The 20,770-nt window shown below is 33.2% G+C and overlaps 3 protein-coding genes and 1 long non-coding RNA gene across 20 annotated transcripts in view; 2 read left to right on the top strand and 2 right to left on the bottom strand.

The window, feature by feature from the left end:
- Positions 1-1,585, top strand: part of LOC122532863 (kinesin-like protein Klp98A) — a 13,834-nt gene extending 12,249 nt beyond the window's left edge. For both annotated transcript variants that reach the window (XM_043661997.1, XM_043661996.1), the window contains one exon: positions 103-1,585. In XM_043661997.1, the coding sequence (XP_043517932.1) occupies positions 103-348 (246 nt within the window). In that variant the 3' untranslated portion in view covers positions 349-1,585. The remainder of the gene's footprint in view (positions 1-102) is intronic.
- The window catches only part of LOC122532864 (presenilin-1), a 7,766-nt gene extending 2,821 nt beyond the window's left edge, over positions 1-4,945 (bottom strand). For 3 of the 8 annotated variants that reach the window (XR_006307582.1, XR_006307583.1, XM_043661999.1), the window contains exons 1-7: positions 4,458-4,944; positions 4,031-4,281; positions 3,738-3,947; positions 3,444-3,664; positions 3,078-3,365; positions 2,765-3,009; positions 2,522-2,683 (exon numbers count right to left, since the gene is read on the bottom strand). Coding sequence is in view for 5 of the 8 variants with exons in the window: in XM_043661999.1 (XP_043517934.1) it covers positions 2,528-2,683; positions 2,765-3,009; positions 3,078-3,365; positions 3,444-3,664; positions 3,738-3,947; positions 4,031-4,281; positions 4,458-4,592 (1,506 nt within the window). In the remaining 3 variants the exon portion in view is untranslated. Of the gene's footprint in view, positions 1-57; positions 240-1,852; positions 2,684-2,764; positions 3,010-3,077; positions 3,366-3,443; positions 3,665-3,737; positions 3,948-4,030; positions 4,282-4,457 lie in introns of those variants that run through there. The other 5 variants (XR_006307584.1, XM_043661998.1, XM_043662001.1 and 2 more) reach the window with 4 other exon arrangements.
- Positions 4,946-5,071: 126 nt separating this feature from the next.
- Positions 5,072-20,421, bottom strand: LOC122532862 (ral GTPase-activating protein subunit alpha-1). 8 transcript variants are annotated; one of them, XM_043661988.1, is made up of 30 exons: positions 19,905-20,417; positions 18,697-18,807; positions 18,473-18,490; positions 18,081-18,252; positions 17,648-18,005; positions 17,288-17,565; positions 16,916-17,210; positions 16,471-16,841; positions 16,172-16,394; positions 15,870-16,077; positions 15,654-15,785; positions 15,035-15,271; positions 14,303-14,493; positions 14,126-14,224; positions 13,775-14,059; positions 13,564-13,689; positions 13,320-13,487; positions 13,009-13,065; positions 12,428-12,538; positions 12,175-12,333; positions 11,920-12,099; positions 11,486-11,849; positions 11,257-11,405; positions 11,001-11,176; positions 10,483-10,942; positions 10,129-10,415; positions 9,919-10,055; positions 9,542-9,667; positions 9,074-9,094; positions 5,072-8,353 (listed from the first exon to the last, which is right to left on the bottom strand). In XM_043661988.1, the coding sequence occupies exons 1-30, from the start codon at positions 20,008-20,010 to the stop codon at positions 8,193-8,195; spliced, it is 5,766 nt and encodes a 1,921-aa protein (XP_043517923.1). In that variant the 5' UTR covers positions 20,011-20,417; the 3' UTR covers positions 5,072-8,192. The 8 variants fall into 8 exon arrangements, with proteins under 8 accessions (XP_043517923.1, XP_043517925.1, XP_043517926.1 ...); XM_043661990.1 differs by lacking the exon at positions 9,074-9,094; XM_043661991.1 differs by lacking the exon at positions 13,009-13,065.
- On the top strand, positions 14,568-16,312 carry LOC122532866. Of its 2 annotated transcripts, XR_006307586.1 has the most exons (4): positions 14,570-14,711; positions 15,005-15,524; positions 15,888-16,010; positions 16,174-16,312. It is a non-coding gene; the product is annotated as an uncharacterized LOC122532866 (long non-coding RNA). The 2 variants fall into 2 exon arrangements; XR_006307585.1 differs by lacking the exon at positions 16,174-16,312 and having other exon boundaries at positions 14,568-14,711.
- Positions 20,422-20,770: the final 349 nt, after the last annotated feature.

Raw genomic sequence — 20,770 nt, 5'->3', positions numbered from 1 at the left:
AAAAAAAAAAAAAAAAAAAAAAGGAAAAAGAAGTTAAAAAATGTGAGAAGAAGAAAATTTTTCGTAAACTGTTTGATAGCTTTATACGTTTCGGTTACACAGGTAGCAGCAATACGCTTTCCACCACGACAAGTTTTCCCAAGATACGAGGTTGTGGCTCGACAACGTAGGAAACGACTAGAGGAGTATTTACGACGGCTGATTCAGGTCTGCTCGGAATTGCCGCACTGCGAGCCTCTCTACAAGTACAACGGCAACTTAAGTAACATAGATAAGCAATCGTTGCTGGAATTTAGTTCGTTCTTCAGACGTGGAACGTTTGAAAGCAGCAAATACGGAACGAGTTAAATAATTTAAAAAAAAAGAGAGAGAGAGAGAGAGAGAAAAGCACACGCGATTCTTCGAGGATAGAAGAATGAACAAATTCGAGTAGACGCATAGGAAATATTAATTCGTTGTGTATTTTTTATATCGACGAACTGGAGAAAAGCTGAAGTGGGAAAAATATTAGCAAAGTATAGTTAGTACTTTTTGCGATGATCATTATGTATTTACCAAAATATGTTTCCAAAAGTTTATTGTTTATACGACTGATATATATATATATCGCATATTTAATATTTGTTTTATTTTTAGCACTAGTAAAATAAAATAAAAAATAATATTGTAAAATTTCTATTTAATGAAAAGCAAAGATCTGAAACGTGTCTTAAAGTTAATAAATTCCGGTGAAGATTACACATTATGAAGATGACGTCGCTAAAATTATATTGTTCGATTACAATTGTTACGGGGTTGCGAATATTTTTCTAATGTTTTTCTCCCGTTTGGAGCTTCGAAATTTTCCGAGTGTACATTTCTCGCTTCTCGAATGAAAATTGTTAATTTTATCGAAGTCTGAAACCGCGTCTATCGCTAGTAACGTATGTAGTTAGACAAGTATTGTTACAAGATATACGCACGATATAAAAGGATAATTTGTTGTGCGCACAAACCACACACGGTGACCATCGGGCGTTTATGCTCGTGATAATAATTAGATTTCATAAATGATCGCGTTTATTTTTTCGTCGAACAGCGTCTTTTACACATCGTCGTGACTGAAAAATCGACTGGATATTAAAAGAGAAAAAGAGAGAGAAAAATAAAGAAGAAAAAAATAACGAACTTCCTCTTAGCATGTAGTTACAAACTTATTGAATTATATGATAGTTTTACGAAGTGCAAATGATATCATATCGCTGTTGAAGTTCTTCCGGTTCCGGGGATTTATATATAATATATATTGTATATGTATACACTGCGTTTCGCTGCGAAGTTTGTAAAGAAGAAAATGAAGAAAAAAAAAAACTAATGAAAAGGAACAGCGACGTTAAAGTTGGAATCGTTATGCAATGCTTTATGGCAATGAGAGAATTGTTAGTAAATGCTAACTTTGATATTATCGACTATTCTCGGCAAAATGTTTATCCGCTATATTTATGAAACTGCTTCTCGATAAAAGAAAAGAAAAAAGAAAAAAAAGAAAGAAAACATATACGCTTCTCACGCCCAAGAATCTCTCTATTATTGTAAGAATAATATATATATAAAAAAAAAAAAGAATCGCGTCTCTCCATTACACGGCCAGATCATTTTGCCTTGAATTCTCTGAGTAAGAAGAATGTTATTGACGAAGCTTACACTTAAATCCTTGTTGTTTAGTATCGAATGAAACTTGTAGCAATACGTATTGTCATTGAAATGGATAATCAAGTTCGCGATTGATGATGAACGATACGTATTCCATGGCTGTGTATAAACGGACTTCAAACCCCGAGGAATTGTCCTGGACGGCTAGTGGTACTAGTAATTTGTAGCCGCGAGGTCTGTATATTTAGCAAATTATTTAGACAAACATTATACCTCATATTTCATACAATTTCCGAGAAAAAAGAAGAAAATTAAGAAGAAAAAAAAAAAGAAAAGAACGATCAACCGCTTCTTTTTATACACGATCTATGCGATCTATGTCCTCTAAATGTAAAAACACACAATAAATTGTCATAGCTCGATTACTTTTGACCAATATTCTTGTAACCTATAAAGCAGAATTCTACAAACTGTAATAAAAAAAAAAATCCGTTCAAGGATTTTAAATGTTGTTTGACACTTAACGCGCAATAGATATCAGATAAATACAATCATTATTTATTACTTTTGTTAAATGTCTTACAAATGTAAATTTGTATCTTGAGCATCTTTTTTTCTTTTTTCTTTGAGACACTAGACTTCTATCTAAAGTAAAATATTGTTTAATAACGAATATTTATCATTAAAAAATACTGGATCGTCCAGTTTTTTATAACGCATATTTTCATCTTAATTTGTACCATGTCACGTGACAATTAATAAGTAGTATAAGTTTATAAATGACAAGTTACGAACGACGAATTTAAATGAAATATAAAAGCTAAACGATCAATGTACGAATAGGCACTATCCTTTTTGTAATAAATTATGAATATTATGCTTATCATACCTACAGTTAAATGAACACTTGCTCGCTCGCTAAATTATCCGCAAACGGCGCAACGATTACCCTCGTAGCAAAATAAAATGTTAAACCAAACGTAACAGAGATCGGTAATGCGGGCAATGCCTTCTTGAATATGGCCAACAACAACAGTGTCAAACAAAGCCCCTGAAAATAAAAAGTGTTCGCGATAAAATTTTTATCATTTTAATATAACGTGAAAAGTAAAATGAAAGAGGGGATACATACGATAAGAATAGCAACAAAACAAGCCAACGTAGTGTTCCAATCACCATAACTGGAGGCTTTCCCAACTAAAACGCTGTAAAATATAAAATCACCGAGACCTAGTTTCACACCTCGTTCTTCTTCGGTAATTGCGACCTGCTGCCCTTGCGATTCACGCGCAACCCGACTGTCTTGTTGCCTCGATCTCTCTGTTAAAGACAAGGTATTTTCGCGTACTTCTTGCGCTCGCCTTGCTCCTCGGTCGCCTATAATAAAAAAAAAAAATCGCAAGTCACAATAACTGAATAGGCAGTACACTAGGTTTATTTACTACCATGTGTATCTATCCATTCAGGAGTAAACCCACTCTCTTCTGCATCTCCGGACGCAGGATTATTTTGATTATCTGCTTGATTACGCATGGTATATGTCGTGTTATCACCAGCAGTGGCATCGCTAGTAGTCATCGTTGCAGTCTGTACATAGCCAGCGTAAGTCATTGTGGTTGTGTACATAATTGTAGAAGAATAAATCAACGCAGGAAAAATAGACTCATTTCGCTCTTGAGCGGTCTCTACAAGTATTCTTAGAGGTCCCTTCGGCGTCAATACAGCAATCAAATCTAAATGAGGAAACAATAAAAACTTACATTTCATTTGCGATGCGTTTGTAGTTTGTCACAGTGACAAATCTATCTTACCCCATATGCTGATAACACCTAGCACCACCCATGCTGTCCATTCTGGTAAATATTTGATAAAAACAAGCGCCATCAGAGCAGAGATAAAAATAAGATACGCTTGTTGCAACTGCAAAGGACCCTGCCAATGTATACATATCATTCCAACTACTCCAAAATTCCATAAAACTAAGCCTAGTGTAAACAAATCCATTGGAATGTTATATGCTTTTAATACTTGCCTACAAAAGATATTTTTTTTCTTTTTAAAATATCAAGACTGTAACAAGTGATGGATGAAACAACGATACTCACTCGCAATATAGCATAGAAAACATAGACAATAACAATAAGGAACTTATTATTAACCACCCATGGATTACTTTGTAAAATTTGTATTTATATAGGACAATAAGTATCACAGTCATGAATACAATGACACTCATGAGTATCAAAGAGTTGGCAACTGCCTGCCAAGCCTTGGTACTTGTATCAGCACTGTCTTCATGAAACGGAGTGTACACTCTGAAAGCAATAACCGCTTTCTCAGAAAACAACTGCTATCTGGCATGAAATGAGATACGGAAAATACTCTGAAATATACTTACAAATACATCCCTTTGGTTGTATAGAAATTTATAGAACTAATTGTAGCGACTACAACTAACATACAAAGAGATACAGGCACAAACAATTTAATGACATGTGCTGCCCCATACTTTAATTCCTCTTCTTCTTCTTCTCTATGATTTCTCGATCTACGGTGGCGACTGTTACCAGACGTACCTCTCCTACCTGAACCTGTATTGTTTGATATACTTGGCGCCTGAACGTGAACCTCGGGAAGACCATTTTCAGCCTGCAATTTGTACACATTATACAATTGAGTGAAAATATGAATGTGAGGCAAGAATGTAAAGTTAAATTTGCAATAACAAGATCACAAGAGAATTTTCTTTGACTGTACGATCCCACAGGGATATCGTCGTTTTTCACTTGTGACGTCCGAATGATATTAAGTAACTATGTAAATACCTCTTCGTTGCTGATACGCGAACGCCTTTTTCGGCCAGTGACCAAGCCCAAGTCGTCCGTGCGAGACTCCGCGACGTGACCGTCCATTAGGCTTGTGTATTCGTCCGCCGAGTCGTAAGTATCACTCTCAGACATTCATCAACGCTTGTGGCTAAGAACGAATTGACATAAGTTCTCGCGCACGCTTCTTTCTTCTTTTTTTTTTTTTTTTGTTCCGCGCTCTGTCTCAAGTCTGATCACATAATAACGATCTGATAATAACTGACTACATTTGAGGGGCTTCGTCGATAGAAAAATACTCAATTGATATCTATGCGTCCGAACAGCTGCTCATGGGTGATAACTGTCGAGAAACACAACATAAGGTGTCATCTTTCTAAAAACGAAACGCCTTTGGTAATTTTTGTTACTTCACGAGCAAAACTCTACGTCTGATGGCAGCCATTTTACGAATGATTCACTGATCCGTCATCTATCGTCAAGTATGTGTAACTAAAAAGAGCGTAATTCCAAAATTCAAATATCTTTCGTGATCTGTCGCTTAAGGTAAATTGAATCTAACAAGCGTGAGAGATACAGTGATGAGTACAACGAGTGAAATTACATGGTATCCCTTTAAATCGGTCATCATAATTTTATTGTGCAATAAAATGTACATTCCGTCGCAGAAACGTGTACAATCAGTACGATGTCAGAGAAAAGTCTTTGGGTAACGAGTTTCAATTGTAGAGGAATAATGGCTAGCGTATTAAGTCAATTTCGAGTAACGTTGCTACAAGAAAAGAAACGTTGCCTAACGTGTTCGTACTTAATTTCATCTTTTTTCTTTCTCTCTCTCTCTCTCTTTCTCTCTACTCAATTACTAGCTGTCCTATGTTGCTATAAACGTTCTTACAGAATTCGAATTTCGTGATACAGGATCGTACAACATCGTAATTTTATGAAAAATTTCAGAAATTCTAAATTATTCGAGGAACCGTAATAAACGGCGCTGTAAAATTCTAATTGCCAGAAATTTCTCAACGACGCCCCCTATTGAACTAATGATCCGAGACAATTCATTTTCTTCCTTTCGCTGTTCATCGTTTAATTTCGTATGAACAAGAAAGTATCTACGCGATTTTATTTTTTTTTTTTTTTTTTTTTTTTTTTTTTTTTTTTGGCAGAAAAGTTGAATTAGAGGGTAACGTATAGTATTCCTCTCAATGTTGTATAAAACAATAATTATATATGTATATATTAACTCTGTTTTACATCGCATAGAAGCGACGAATCGTAAACTCGTACCTTTTGTACATACCTTTCGTTTTTTTTTCTTTTTTTTTTTTAAATCGTTGGAAAACAAAGTGACACTCTTGTATAAGTAAAGAGATACGATAAAATTCGTATAATGCAGATTATCTTGCATGAACAATTAAATACTCTTAAATATTTCTTTTTTTTTAGTACTTTTTCCCTTTTTTTATAGACGTAGACTTAGATTTGATTATGTCAATTTGTAAAAAGAAAAGAGTAACAAATAAATTGGAAAAAACTAAGTAATTTGTTTTTTTTTTTCTTTTTCGACAATATAAATTCAAACTTTCAATGAACAGAACAATCATTCGCATTGTTAACTCTCATGGAAATGTTTCAATGAGTCTCTTTCAATATTTCTCACAGCGTATCATTGTTAAATTCAATTCTAAAGCACAATTATCCAGTAAGAAAAATAGTTCGGTGCTGTGCTAATAATGTTAACAGCAATTTGTATATTTTTGTAACATAAATAACAGCGAGCGATTGTTATAATGATAGTAATAAAGATAGTAATAAAGATAATTAAGTACACTATTTAAATACGATTTGTAAAAGCATTCCTACGCAAGACTGTAATAAGTTCATCTTTTTTTCTTTTTTCTTTCTCTTCTCTGTGTATATATATATGTATAATACGCACACACACATATATATATAGACCAATATTTTTCATTTCCTTTTCTTTCAATAACATAGCGATACAATGTTTTGCGCAGAGAATAATTTTCCGTTCAATGACTCCAACGTCACTTCACGTGCTTAACAATTTATGTACAATACATATACACACTGTTTTTCTCCTCTCGATCTACTTCGTTATAAATTAGTGAAAAAATAATGCTGCTTTGGCCATGGTCTGCGTATTGGTAATTATTATTTACCTACAACTTCGTTGCTAAATACCTACACATTCGAATGCGGTTCGTCTGATAATCCTCAAAATGGTCAAAAAACTTGAAATGTATATTTATTACAATTTCTCTCAACACACCTGAATACCGTATTCAATATATTCACCACAATACAATTTCTCTCCTAAAATTCCGTTTATATATTCGACTGCGACGAACGATATTAATACTTTGATTATTATCACTGTGTTCAAGATGAATTCTTTCTGAAGCAAATAATATTCTTCTTTCGTTACAATTTACTTTCAAGTCTCACTTTTCTCAATCTCGTTTAGTTTCGTTTCTCTCTTCCTTTATCTTTCTTTTTCTTTTTTTTTTTAATATTCTTCTCTTTTCAATTTCGTCATCGTTATTCAGAAATAACACGTTTTGATACAGTATTTAAAATATCTCTATTTTACGTATTGTAAAGCACCAAGTTATGTGTACCTATGGTATAACAACAAAAATTGTTTTTCAATTGAACTTTCATCCTGCATAATGTATGCCATCGTAAACGATTCTCTTACTTCTGTTTGACGTTTGTTTCCAGAGAACTCCAGTTATTAAACTTGATTATACAAAACGTATATGGAATGCTTTAAACCATCCATGGAAATATATTCAAAATTTCACTCAAATCGTGGACAATGAATAGCATACAAAAAAAGACGGTTTGTATGGAATGTAACGCGTAAACAAATTTTTTTTTTAAATGACCATATTAAATTATTACTACTCGATCATTCAAACATGTCAATCCGAGATCGGATGAAGTTATATAACTTATTACAGTACCTAACAGACGTGACGTTAATTCGTAAAACTTTGTCGTTAAAAAATAACATTTGATTCTTATTTCAACACTTACATAGACGCATTCTGTGATTATATGGTAATGTTCGCTCATTTTTTCATCATCTTACTACATTACAAGAAATAAAATAATTTTATGAAGGCATGTATATGTATATATATAACATCGAAGAGCTCGTCTTATCTTCTCAAGATAAATTCAAATAGAAGCTTTTAATCGATATTAATTATTCAAGCTTATCTATTCAAGTACACGGATAAACTGATCTTAAGGAAGTACTGTACAATGAAAATAGCTGTCATTTGACACTAATTAGTGTACGTAACAAATATCTAGTTGCTATTGTATTACCTATGATCCGTTATATCCTTTCGTATAATTACGTTCCAATAAATTAATATTCACGTTGCAACAAATAAACAACGATCTGTACATTTAATATAAAAATTAAACCTAAGGACGGAAAACAGAAAACGCTAAGACTAATCGGATGTTCGGCGCCCACTGTTTAAGAATTCTTCCTTCTGTTTAAAGATGGTGAGTCTATCACTGCGTCGCTTATGCATTTACTCCTTTTCAATGCACAAAAACTGTGGGCTAGCCTTTTCATGTTATTGTAACACATAGCATTTTAAAGAATCCTTTTAGATTACAATATTTAGGATACATGCCCAAACGACCATTTGTGCAAAAAATGTTCTTTTCTTTATGATACTAGTACAAAACTCCTTATTTGTATCTCGGACTATCTGGAGGTGTGGGTTGAGTGTTCGCTCTCTGTTTCGGTCCAGTTTTAAACGACATCTTTTTTACGGGTCTGGGAGATATTCCATGAAGCGCGGTACTGTCTGGAGTATCATTACTAAACCATACTCTGCTTCCGTCAGAAACTGAAAATAAAATCGATGAAAATTGTTTTCATTTGGAGTTGTGTACTTGTAATTAGAAGCCATGTAGGATATAATTATATGTAATATAATAATTGCAATGACAGTCATCGTCATATGCAGATATATCAATGGCAAGAATTAATGTGCAACTTGCTAAAGAAAAAAAAAATAAAATAAAATAAAATTAAAAATTAGCCTATACTATTTATGCATATGGAATATTAAAATTATGCAAAGAATCTCTACTTTTATTTTCTCTCTATATATATAAACAAAATTTCATAAAATGAAATAAGCAGGCTAAAAAAATTTAAGTGTTTCATTTGTTCGCGTTATATTTTATAAAGTGAAATGTTCACCATTTAATTTTTTAGTTGTAATGAAAACATGAATGCCTACATTTATAAATAGGCATACTTATTTACAAATATACGACTTGCAGAAAGCTACTTGCAATGTACAATGCTATGCATATATTATCTTATTAAAAGACTACCTCCAATAACTGATGCTTTTATAAATTTATATTTATTGATATTCAAAATTTTCAAATAGAAAAAGATTTAAATCTGTTACTTGTCATTTAGAAAAATACACATGCATAGTATTGTATTTTCAATCTATAAAGCATCATTATTAAATGACACATGTAATATGACAAAAATGAATCAAAGTATGTTTTGAGCTATGACTAATATGCATGTAAAAAGGAAATTTTACCTCTGAATAGATTGTGTAAGACTGTTAAACAAAAATATAGTTAAGAGATGTGGATATTAAATAAATAATAATTGGAATATATTTATCTTCAGCCTTGTTTTTTTAATAGAAAGATTATGTGTATGTATGTATATGTATATATATACACTTTTTTTGTAAATATTAACAAGATGTGTAATGTCATTATAAATCATAAAAGTGTATATAAATTTATCGTTATTCCTTTAAATAAAAATAGATTGGAGTTCATTGAATGAAACATAAAAATGGTATACAAGTTTACATAATTATAAACATATTATAACATAAATTCACTACTAGGTAATCTGTCAAACCAGAATTAAACAAGATACACTTTACAGAGACGAAAAAAAACATTGGAAAAACAGCAAAGAAAAAATAAATAAATTATAATACTACCTTGTTGGATGGTGTTACAAGGTGGGTGGGGGTTAGTGGATTAGTCACCTCTATTCGCGCGATTATCACTGCTTGCTGCCGAAGAACTTCGCAGACCGGATCGACCCTGATGTGAATCTATAAGCGCCGCTGCAAGGTTTGACGATGCTGTGGATTGCACGCTTGTTGTAGATCCTGATAGTGTGATATTGATAATAATAACAATAATAATAATAATGATAACAATAATAGATATCTAAATTTATACAAAGTCTATTAAAAAGTGTTCAATGTTCACAGCTTCTATGCGAAATGAACGAAAATAATTTATTTTGTGATTGCCATAAAAACAAAAATTATACGCAACTGTAACTATTTCTAAATCAAAGAATTTCTATGGCAAAAATAAAATTCTGTTCTTTTCTTACTATCAAATGCAAACTAACCAGATACCGAAGAAGCCCCACTAAATGGACTTTGTGGCTGTACTGGTGAATATACATTAGCTGTAAATTCTTCAAATGTAGTGGCTTCTTTGTGATTTCTCATGACAGTATCGATAGACCTCGCTCTCTCTTCATAACTAAAATATTTCATATTAATAAAAAAAGAAAAGTATAAATATTAAATAGAGGTAATCAAAATGGCACGCTTACTAATGCTGATACAATGTAAGTGTAGACCGTTTTGCCCTACTTGCCGCCAATGCTGTTGTTCTTACTAGCCCAGGTAAAACTTTATCTTCAACGACACACTCATCGAATAGAGGACCAAAAAATGGAATTTCTGGTTTTCGAGAAATTTGAATTCTGTACAATTTATTGTGCAATGGGTAAATCACTATTAAAACATCGCAAAATTCAGTTGGTATAATATCCCGACGATAATCTCTCCAATGTTCGGACCAAACTATGTGAATCTCATCATTACCGAGATGTCGTGTCTGAAATAAGTAATTTTACTTTAAACTTTTTACTCTAATGCGCTTTCCTTGAGTAACCATTACTTACTTTTTGCAACAAACTTTCGGGACTATCAGAAGGCATTCGTGTTGCTACATGAAAAAGGATTTCAGTGAAAGACGTTGCAAAATATGGTGCTGTAACACCGGATGCTTTTCCAGGTACAAGACCTCCGAGAAAACCTGTATGCGATTCAAGTTCAACCTCCCAAGCTAATCTAGCAATAAAGCTTTCGTATTCTTTGCTAGCAGTGACGTTACTCAATATGGAGTTCTTGTCCTCTTGTCCCTGGCTAACATAAATCACTGCTATTTTATGCGTTTCTCTGGATCGTTGACTATCGAGATTTCGTAATTCGCGTAGAAGCTTTTCGTTTTTGGATAATAAATGCAGTTTTCTACGTTGTTCCCAACCAGATAAACCCAAGTGCGAAAACAAAAGACGGCAGTGATGAAACGGTGCTGGAGGTGGACGACACGATGGTGGGCTTATTGCTGATGCACACATGCTGAAAATATTCCGACGATGTAAATAGGTTTAACATTACATCTTTCCATATAGTATACCTAATGTGCTGATTCCAATTGTTGATATGCTCTTGTTCAGCGTTTCTCTGGCTAAGAATTGTGGCAATGGTTTCACTTTCAAGATAATGTCCTTGTGGTGGATTAGCAGGCGCATTAAGTGCTATTTCTGGATTGGTTAATACTTCCGGGCTGGTATGTCCTATGTATTGTAAGAGCTAGAAACAAAAATATAAAGTTAATATATAAAATGGCTATTAATAATACACATTAATATTTTTAAATGCCGATGTATTACATCGTCTAAATTGTCCATATCACTTGCGGCATTCGCAAACGTAGGCAATATATGTGGCTCACGATGCCTTATCGTATGTCGAGGCGTACACGTTTGAGACGTTGTAACGCTGCACAAATCTTCTCCATGCCCTTTTGTTTTCCACTCAACTAAAATCATTAATGATTATTATGAGTGAAAAATATTTAATATAAGAAAATCGAAATATTAATGAATAACTTTGTTATACCGTGTTTTGTAAATGCAATCGGCACGTCGTCTTCAACAAACGGTTGACTGTATAAAATAGAGCTATCCCATGAAGCTTTTCCTGCTAAATCTCGCAGTAACACTCTAACTAACGATGGTGCTGTTGTTAATCCAGCTGTAACGCCTCCACCAGGCGCATCTAATGCTGCCAATTCAACAAGCGACATTATTACAGAATTTGATAACATTAACAATTGTATATTTGGTGCATGAAAGATTGCAGAAGATAATTCATCTCCATCGATTCCCGGTACATCATCCAATTCGACAACTAACGAAGATAATCGCGCGGCTCCGATACCCATTGGAAAATGTCCCAAATGATTTATTAAATGCATCATTACCTAAAAAGAAAAAGAGAGAGAGAAATTTAATTTTATGTTTGTAAGTGAAAACACGCCAATAATACCCTACCATTTTTGCTGCTAACTGAACAGAATGAATATTGCCTCGACGAGGTGATTTCGCACAAACTTCGTCAGCTAAATTATCTAATGTAATATCAGGATCAAAATCATCATCTTCATCCTCATGATTTCTATTCGCTTGCGACACATCCGTATCGATTTTATCTTGTACTATGTTATCCAAAACCTGTAATATTTTTGATATTACGTGAACATTTAAGTTCACATACATATGAAAGAAATACTTAATTATGTTACTGACTGTAAATAATATCATTAACAGAGGTTTTCCTTGGAAAATGCGTAATAGAAAAGATGGACCCAGATGCATAGCCCACTCGCCCAAGCAGAATAACATTGATATAGTCAAAGGACCGCGTCTTTCTCGTGTGCTCATATATCCAAGTGTTTCTGATAAAATCTAAAATATGCACATAAATCAATTGTAATATCATTAATTAATTTATATTATCGACTAAGTTTCAAAATAGCTTGGAGACGTGAACAAGACTTACTTGAATTATTTTACATGGCACATTTGGATACAGCTCTAACAGGGTGTCTGCTTTATCACATAACAATAAAAGAGAGTCACATGCCACTTGAGCAACAGTGGCATGATTGGCCTACAGAATAAGAAACAAGAATTGTTAATTAAAATATCACATTTATATTTTGTTCTCTAATCTTTTTTTTTACGATTTCATATTAATTAACTTTATAGGGATAGCATTATAAAGAATTGTTAATTATTAACATATATGTATAACAGAATAGTTCTTTGATGTTAACACCCCATCCCCAAATTGATGTAATCTTTCTTAAAGATTCAAAGATATACGAACTGAAAGATTTTGAAGAAAAATGGGAGCAAAAAATTCGATGTATATTTATGAACCACTGTAACATGTAAGATATATTAAGATTAAAAACATAGAAATATGATTAGACATTTTACACACACAATCGTGCAATACACCATGCAATGCCGATGACACCCTTAAACAGATACGAAGACATCAGTAAACAGGTAAATACTGCAACAACACATAATGCGGAGGAGTCCACAAAAGTTAGTTGATCTAAGAAAAACTACCTGATCCATTAGTGGATAACAGAAACCAGCTCTGCGACGCCCTGCCCCTTGCATCCGCTGTCAATCAGACTTAGTGGAAGAGACACTGAATTTCTCACTACTATTATTATATATCTACTACGTTACACTGTGTTTATTACTTAACTAAAAAATATAACCCAGGTAAAAGAAAAAAAATATTAAACAGCTATCAGATAGTTACGTATATTTTGTAGCATGCAAACTATCTGACACGTCAGAGAAAATTAACACATTAACAAATTATTTTTTTATCTGAAACCATCGACCCACATTGAACTCAATAGACTTACTTTAAGCGCTAAAAGAAGAACCGTAACAGCTTCTGGAATTCTTGGATGTTGATTTTTATAACACAATTCCCTGTATACAAACATAGCAATGCTCGAGAGAGCTGTACATCTTGCAATACCGGTTGGTTCTCGTCTACAACTTCTCAAAAGTATCGTAATTATATGTTCCTAGAACAAAATAATATCTGACTCAGGATATTTTCGATAAACTTGTGTCAAATAAATAACTATTGCATTTTGATACCTTTGCATCTGGACATGTCATAGTTACGATATCGGCCGCGGTAGGCTGCAATACGGGTAATTTAACTGGGGTAGTTGGTAAAGACAGTAATGACCCAATTATCGAGACAGCTTCAGTTCTTGGTGCCTATAATTTATAATTTAATTCGTAATTAATAATTTAATAAAAACTGCATAGTGTTATTAAAATCATCATGAAATTTTTCTAATACCTCAATGTCTTGACTGCTCAATATTACATTAGCAGCATGGATGTAATCTAAGATCAAAAGGCTAGATCCAGGAAGATTCAAACTGAACAACCTAGGACCGGTATATTTGACCAGTACGTGTAATACCTTGCAATCGTTACTAACGATACCATTATGAACCGCGCGATAAAAAAGAGTCAAATGTTGTTTCGGTAAGTTAATATCTTGTGGTTGAACTGTCAAAAGGCAGATCAAACGGTATGCTGCCAATTTACCAACTTCATATTGACTAGGAAGTTGTATCGCCTAGAAGTACAATTATATTAGTAACAATAGTGCTAAATATTATCAAGATAATAAATTAACATTAACCTTGAAACACCATGGGGCAATGACTGTCAATGGAGGTATAAGTTCTGGAGCTGGAGGAGTTGCCTGATTGTCACCAGACACACCCTGGTTCAAGCGAATCTAAATATAAATGAAAACATGTAACAATGTAATATAAAATACACTATTAAGAGCATAACGAAATACGAAACATCATACTTTTATAAGTGTTTGTGTAAGTTGAACAAGATAATCCATCACTTGTCCATGAAGAGTAGGGTCTTGAATATTATTTACATCCCCTAATGCCGATAGCATACGACGCCATAATACGACAGCAACGTCGGGTAACCATCCACGAACTCCACCACCAGCCATAACAGATCTTCTCTCGGAAGCATCATTCGTGTCTGCAAATTGATAACAGAATCACAAAATTATTATAAATATTCGCAGTCGCAGAACTGTATGAAATAAATACTATAATCACTTAACAAAATCACAGCACTTTTAAAAGGCTTTTTTATCGATTTCAAACAGAACTCAAAGGAACTTATTAGTAACCAAATAAAAACGCATTGGAAACATAAAGGAAATATGCAATGCCGCTACTAAATTTACTCCAAAGGTATTTATCTTATATATTCAACAAGTTCTATCTTATAAATAGAAGGTGTTTCTCCTATATATAGTTTCGTTAATTTACAAAAAAAGAAAGCAAAGCATATTGGATGAAACAATGCATTATTATTATTATTATTATTAATATCATAATAAAATATTCCACTGTTAGTTCTATATTTATGATTTTCTATGCAAAGAAAGAAAAAAAAAAATAAAATAAAAAAACAATTTAATATCATAAGAATGATCACACGTTGTTATGCAATTAAAAAATGATGTTTTCATATCCCGATGCAGATGTTAAATAGCGGCAAACGATATACTTACCGATACTACTGCCATCAATGTTCTCTATTTGTATTGGACTGTCTTTGTTGCTGTCGACTCCGCTGCTCGGTGTTGGAGATGGACAACGTGGCGACGGTGGTTCGCTATCGACTATTACAATGCTATCCAAAGACTTAGCACGTCTGTTCGGTAACATTTTTCGACCAGTTGCCGACGATGAAGTAATACCATTTGACAGTAGCCGCGCCATATCTTGCTCTATCGATAGGGGGAGTACTGCGCGTGTGGAAATTTGTTTACACTTAATACACAAATAAGCCACAACCACTATGAGAATTATTTAATACCAGATATCAATTCCGTATAACTCCTTATCGTTTAAAATTAGAAGAAAGCACGAATGAGAAAGGATACTGCAAATGAGAAATGTAACAAAGGAATAAAAAAAATGATGTATGAAGTGAGACGAGTGTCTGGCCAACGCCAAACTAGTTATTTTTAAACCAGTGTCAGGCGACAAAGCAAAAAAGTAAGAGACAAAGTTATAAATAAATTGCACGCATTATCAGCAACATAGATGGCACTACCAAATGCGATATATTATTATCAAAATTTTTACTATAAGAAAAAAGTCCTTGATGTTTGGTAGGCTACTTACCAGGAATACCACTGTGTACAGTGTGTGTACGATTCCTATGAAGCTTAGTACGTGCTTTTCCATTATAAATATTGTTATCGCTTGCGCTACGAGGAAGTGGTCGTATCTTTCTTAAATCTCGCATCGGATGATCTATTAACAATACATATCTAATTTTTTTTGAAATGATAAATTAAAAATTTTAGATAAGAAATCACACGAAGAATCATTTCCTACCTGAAACATTTTCTTTAGACACGGTGTTATTATCTTGATCAACGCTCCCTTTGCGCGGTGGTTGAACACTTCCCGTGGAAGCAGCTCGGCTTCCAACACCACGACGCTTTTTAGTTTTTTGTTCACTCAATCTGTCCAATGGTAAATCGTTTAAATCCAAGTTATACACATGCCTGGCAAGCACCCTTGTTAAAGTATCTAATGTTTTCTATAAAATAATAAAATATTGGATAATATGAACATTAAATTTCTCGTAAAACATAATAAGATAAATGAGAAAGATGATTTTCAACTTTGCTTACAGCCCATTCTCGAATTAGCTCTTCCCACTGTGTTAAGGATGTCAATACTTCTAGAAACTGATCCCATAATTGCGTAGAAATAACAACATTTAAATTGGCTTTAATCCACGTAACGATCAAAGTTTGAAATATGGCAGGGGCAAGTTTACCACCAATGCTTTCTTGAATCTTACGTCGAGACGATTTCTCATTTAAAACAAGCGATGTTATTTGTAATAATACTCTAATAAATATATAATGAAATTAATATTACAAGTTTATTAAATAAAATTTTGACATTTGAAAGGAAAAATATTTACCTAAGTAACTGTTCCCAAGTACCCGGTTCTAATCGAGAATTCATTACAACGTATCGATACACGTTCAGAACTCTTTTGCAACTATCAGTCTGTTCTTCTAGCAATGTCAAAGATGCATTCGGTCCAGAATTCTCCAAGAAGAAAACGTTAGAAGCTTGCGTAATGAACACTTGTAAAACATTTTGTAGCCCCGCTCTTATAAATAAATTTTCTCTGTGTATAGCACCAAGGTAAGAATCATTTCTTAATCTTGTTTGACGATAGCTCTCCGAAGGGCTTTTATCAATGTCGGCGAGATCTTTTCTCGAATTTTCCTCAAAATCTCTTTCTTTATGACAATCCAATGGTTCTAACATGAATGGTGGTAATTCCTAATTGCAAAAAATGCAAAAAATAAGTAAACATCGTCATTATAGTGTTAAGAAATTATGAACAAAAGTCTCACATTCATTTGAATCCAATCTTTATAAACAGCTATAGCTTTCCTTATAGCACCAGCATGATTAAAGTCTAACAAAAATGCTTGTCTATACAATTCATGCACAAAATTCACATTATCCCTGTTACTGTACAGAACTTCCCTAACGAGAGTAACTGCTGAAACAGTACTATCTTCCTGATTTTGATTCTCTTGCTGAGACACAGTTGATTCAGGAGATAATAAAGTTGAGTCAGCGCTATTCTGAGTGACTGAAACTCGACGAAGTTCTGATTCTGTATTTTCTTCATTTGGAGTTGTGCTGAAATAGAAAATTGTTAATCATAATTTTTGTAAGATTATTGTAATGTTCATAAAATACTACTAGCATAAAAATACCTATGTGAAAGGTTTGCGACACGAACATCTTTTCTAGCGATATGGGTAAAACCAGCGATCCACTTAATTAAAGCAACTTTACACAATACATAATTATCCTGACTCTGATTCGTTGGTTTACGCATCGTAGGCAATTCTAAATTCGGTTTGTATAACGAAAAATTCTCGTCAAACTCGGGACAAATATGACGAAGATACGTAGCCTTAAAACGTTCTAATAAAAATTGAAAAGTTTTGTGCTGTCGCGAAGATTTATCTCTCCATTCTATCTTTACAACCTACAAACAAATTAGATAGCAGTCTTTTTAGTATAGTTTTTAGTAATATCAAATTACATTACTTCAAGATATATAAATATACCTGAGTAACCATAAATTCAAGTAATGCTTCTAAAAATCGAACAGTCTCATTATCAAGAGGCTTTTCCCCACTTTGTGGGGGTAAAATAGGTCCACTATCAATTGGAGTGACAGGACACTGGTATGAACCATTGTCATGAAAAGTACTTTGTGACAATTGCGTATCATAAAATTCCTTCTTATCTTTATCATCACAACCAATAACTTTGACAAGTTTATCTTTTTTTCCATCTATCTTACGTTCAGACTTATAAGGAGATGGTTGTTGAGGCGGAAACCCTGGTATTAAGCTTGCAAACATTTGATGAATGTGATCAGGAGCATTTTCACCAAGTGCTTGGTACCATAAAATAAAGTATCTACAATTAATTTAGTATACATTACATAAACGTGAACTTTTTTATGTAATAACATCACTAACTATATGTACATACCTTATAGCTTCTCTTCTGAGTTTCCAACTATTACCAGGATGTAAAAGCTTTTGCAAAATCCTTGCTAGACTATGACATTGCCACCTTCTATTAAGAAGTTCAGGGAGAAGTGTTAAAACCTTTTCCAAGAGTTGTAATACCTGCTCCAACTCCTCCCTATGTGCTTTATGCACTATAAACGAAATATATAATATTTAGTCATGTAACATTTAATATTTCATGAACAAAGGAAAAAAATTTAAAAAAAGACATCGATATAGAACTTTTGTGTATATATCAATATTATAATGATATGATACTTGTATATAAGATCAGATTGTAATGATCAGATTAATGGAACTCAAACTGCAACATGCAAGGAATATACGCTCTATCATCTGTCTATTACTCACCAATGTGGAAGGAAAGTTCTGGCAGCAAAATAGAGAAACAAATAAGTAGTAAAATAATAGCATTTTACAAATATATATAATTATAATGTTAATATAATTGCAGTTCTATAATTACTATATGGTTAACAAAAATTGCAATCATAACTGTATTATGATGCAAAGCATTTACAATATGTATTGTTAATATATGAATATAATATATGTAGAACAGCTAATATTTTTACCTCGTTGTCGCAAATTTGTTTCAGCTGACACAAAACAATCATATAGAATAAAATAGACATGACTGAAGTTGCCCTCAAAAAACCCCTTTGCTTCATCAGTGTCCACATTTTCTATAAAATACCATAATTTTTTAATATATTAAAAAATTATTTGGTATTACTAACTTAAATTATCTCAACTCTAATTAACAAATAATTGTTGTAGCTAAAGATCAGAGATCACAATTACTTTCACAAGAAAATTTGCTTTATAGGGAAACCTATTATGCATATCACTACTAATCTTGCACTTATGTAGTAGAACTTTTATCTTACATATAATTATTATTATAATATATTACATAAATTTACTATATTTACATAAAATTATAATACATAAAAATGCATAAATTGTATGAAAATAACAGAAAGCATTTACATTTCTTCAAGTTGAAATAAATATTTATTTCTAGGACAACATAAGTGCAATAATGATAACATTGTGCTTGATATGAAAATAGAAATTTTATAACAATCATTTAAGTATTCTCAATAATGTTTTATCTTACAAATAACTTGTAGAATTTTTTATTGATTGATATTGGACATTTAAGCATACAGTATTATCTATGTATGATAATAATAATAATGTAACATTAGCTGAAATTGGAGGCCACGGTAGGTTGATTACTGTGGTCATGCGGTTTGGTGATTAGATACTACTACTTAACACTATACCATCACATTACAATTGAGTACAAGAAAAATTATTCTCTTTTAAAAAAAAAGAAGACCTGTTATGACATTCAATGATATTTGAAATAAACAATAAGAAACAAATAATAATCAATAATTATTAAAAAATTGACTATCCAATTTTTTACAGTGTACGCAAAATTAAAAAAAAAACAACAAATCGCATAAGTAGGAAACTAAATGCAAAAATCTTAATACACTAGCGTTGGTAACAGAAGATCTGTAAAATTGAAAAATCGTCTGGCGTAAAATTCCACGAGTTCTACGACAACATTAAAACCGTCTTGATGCTGGCGTGTAGGCGGCAAATACTAACAAAATTGCCGCCCCTCTCCTTTAACTATCGTCGTATACATTAACTGGCAACTGTAAAATCCCTCGTTTGTGATTAATTTTCATGACGAGTCAACGTTAGCCGATTTCACAGAACAATAAGGATTAACGAACAGGGTGGGAACGAAACGTTTGCTCACCTAGTACGATCTTAAGATGCTTGAACCGAGTTGCGCTGTCCTTCTTAACATCCTGAATCTTCAGTGTTGACTTTTTGACGTCTACGTGAAGTTTTTTGCTGAACATGGTTCAATGCGAGCCGCCGGCGGCCGCGACGACAAAAACTATCATCGAGGGTGTACAAAGTGGTGCTCATGGATACAGGCCGACTAACTTCGTACTGTCACCATGTCAGCAACACGAGAAAGACAGCCCCTTTTATCACAGTTCGGCGTCAAATCCCCCGAGCGCACAAACCTCCGATCAGATGTACGTGGCAGCCATCTTGACATCCACGGCGCGCACTGCTCATAACCTGTCGGGGCAATGACATCATCGCACTCCGCGCTCGTTAACTTATTTTTCCTTTTCCCTTAATTTTTCAACCCACGCGCAACTCCGCCCACACGCCCCATCGCACTTCACCCAAGTGTCTCTGTTTATCACCTCCTTGTCGATTGGAATCTTCTACTAACGAAATTTCTCAAGGATGTGCCTTTATTCACGGAATGTCGAAACTAAATTTTTTTAAAAGCTGCCGCTCTCGCTCTGTTTTACCATCGCACGGTGACGTTGCTCGTTGTCAATGTGGTATTTGAAAAGTTATTGTTAAAATATTCGATATAATATTACGTGTCTTGAAGAATATTTGGATTTGATCTCCAAAGAATATTTGAGCATGAAAATTTAGTATTTTTGGTTACGAGTTTATATTATCGACTTAGTCGCAAGGGTAACATTAAATGTCACTAGACATCCCATTCACATGTCCTCAATATCAAACTAGTGATATTTTCCAAGAGGAAATGACGTATTTGCATATGAGAAAAATTGGCGGAATTTTTAA

The sequence above is a fragment of the Frieseomelitta varia genome, unplaced genomic scaffold (genome assembly GCF_011392965.1).
Source record: "Frieseomelitta varia isolate USP_RPSP 00005682 unplaced genomic scaffold, Fvar_1.2 scaffold_479, whole genome shotgun sequence".
NCBI lineage: Eukaryota > Metazoa > Arthropoda > Insecta > Hymenoptera > Apidae > Frieseomelitta > Frieseomelitta varia.
Note: the sequence above shows the minus strand (reverse complement) of the source record. Positions and strands in the feature narration are given on the sequence as shown.

Bases quoted from the DNA above. Each gene is read 5' to 3' on its own strand.
- LOC122532862 (XM_043661988.1), bottom strand. From the start codon at position 20,010: ATGTTCAGCAAAAAACTTCACGTAGACGTCAAAAAGTCAACACTGAAG. The intron at 14,225-14,302 runs GTATGATGTTTC...ATTTATATTTAG, and splicing joins TTACACAAACACTTATAAAA to ATTCGCTTGAACCAGGGTGT. The intron at 12,539-13,008 runs GTAGTTTTTCTT...CTTATTCTGTAG, and splicing joins GTTATCCACTAATGGATCAG to GCCAATCATGCCACTGTTGC.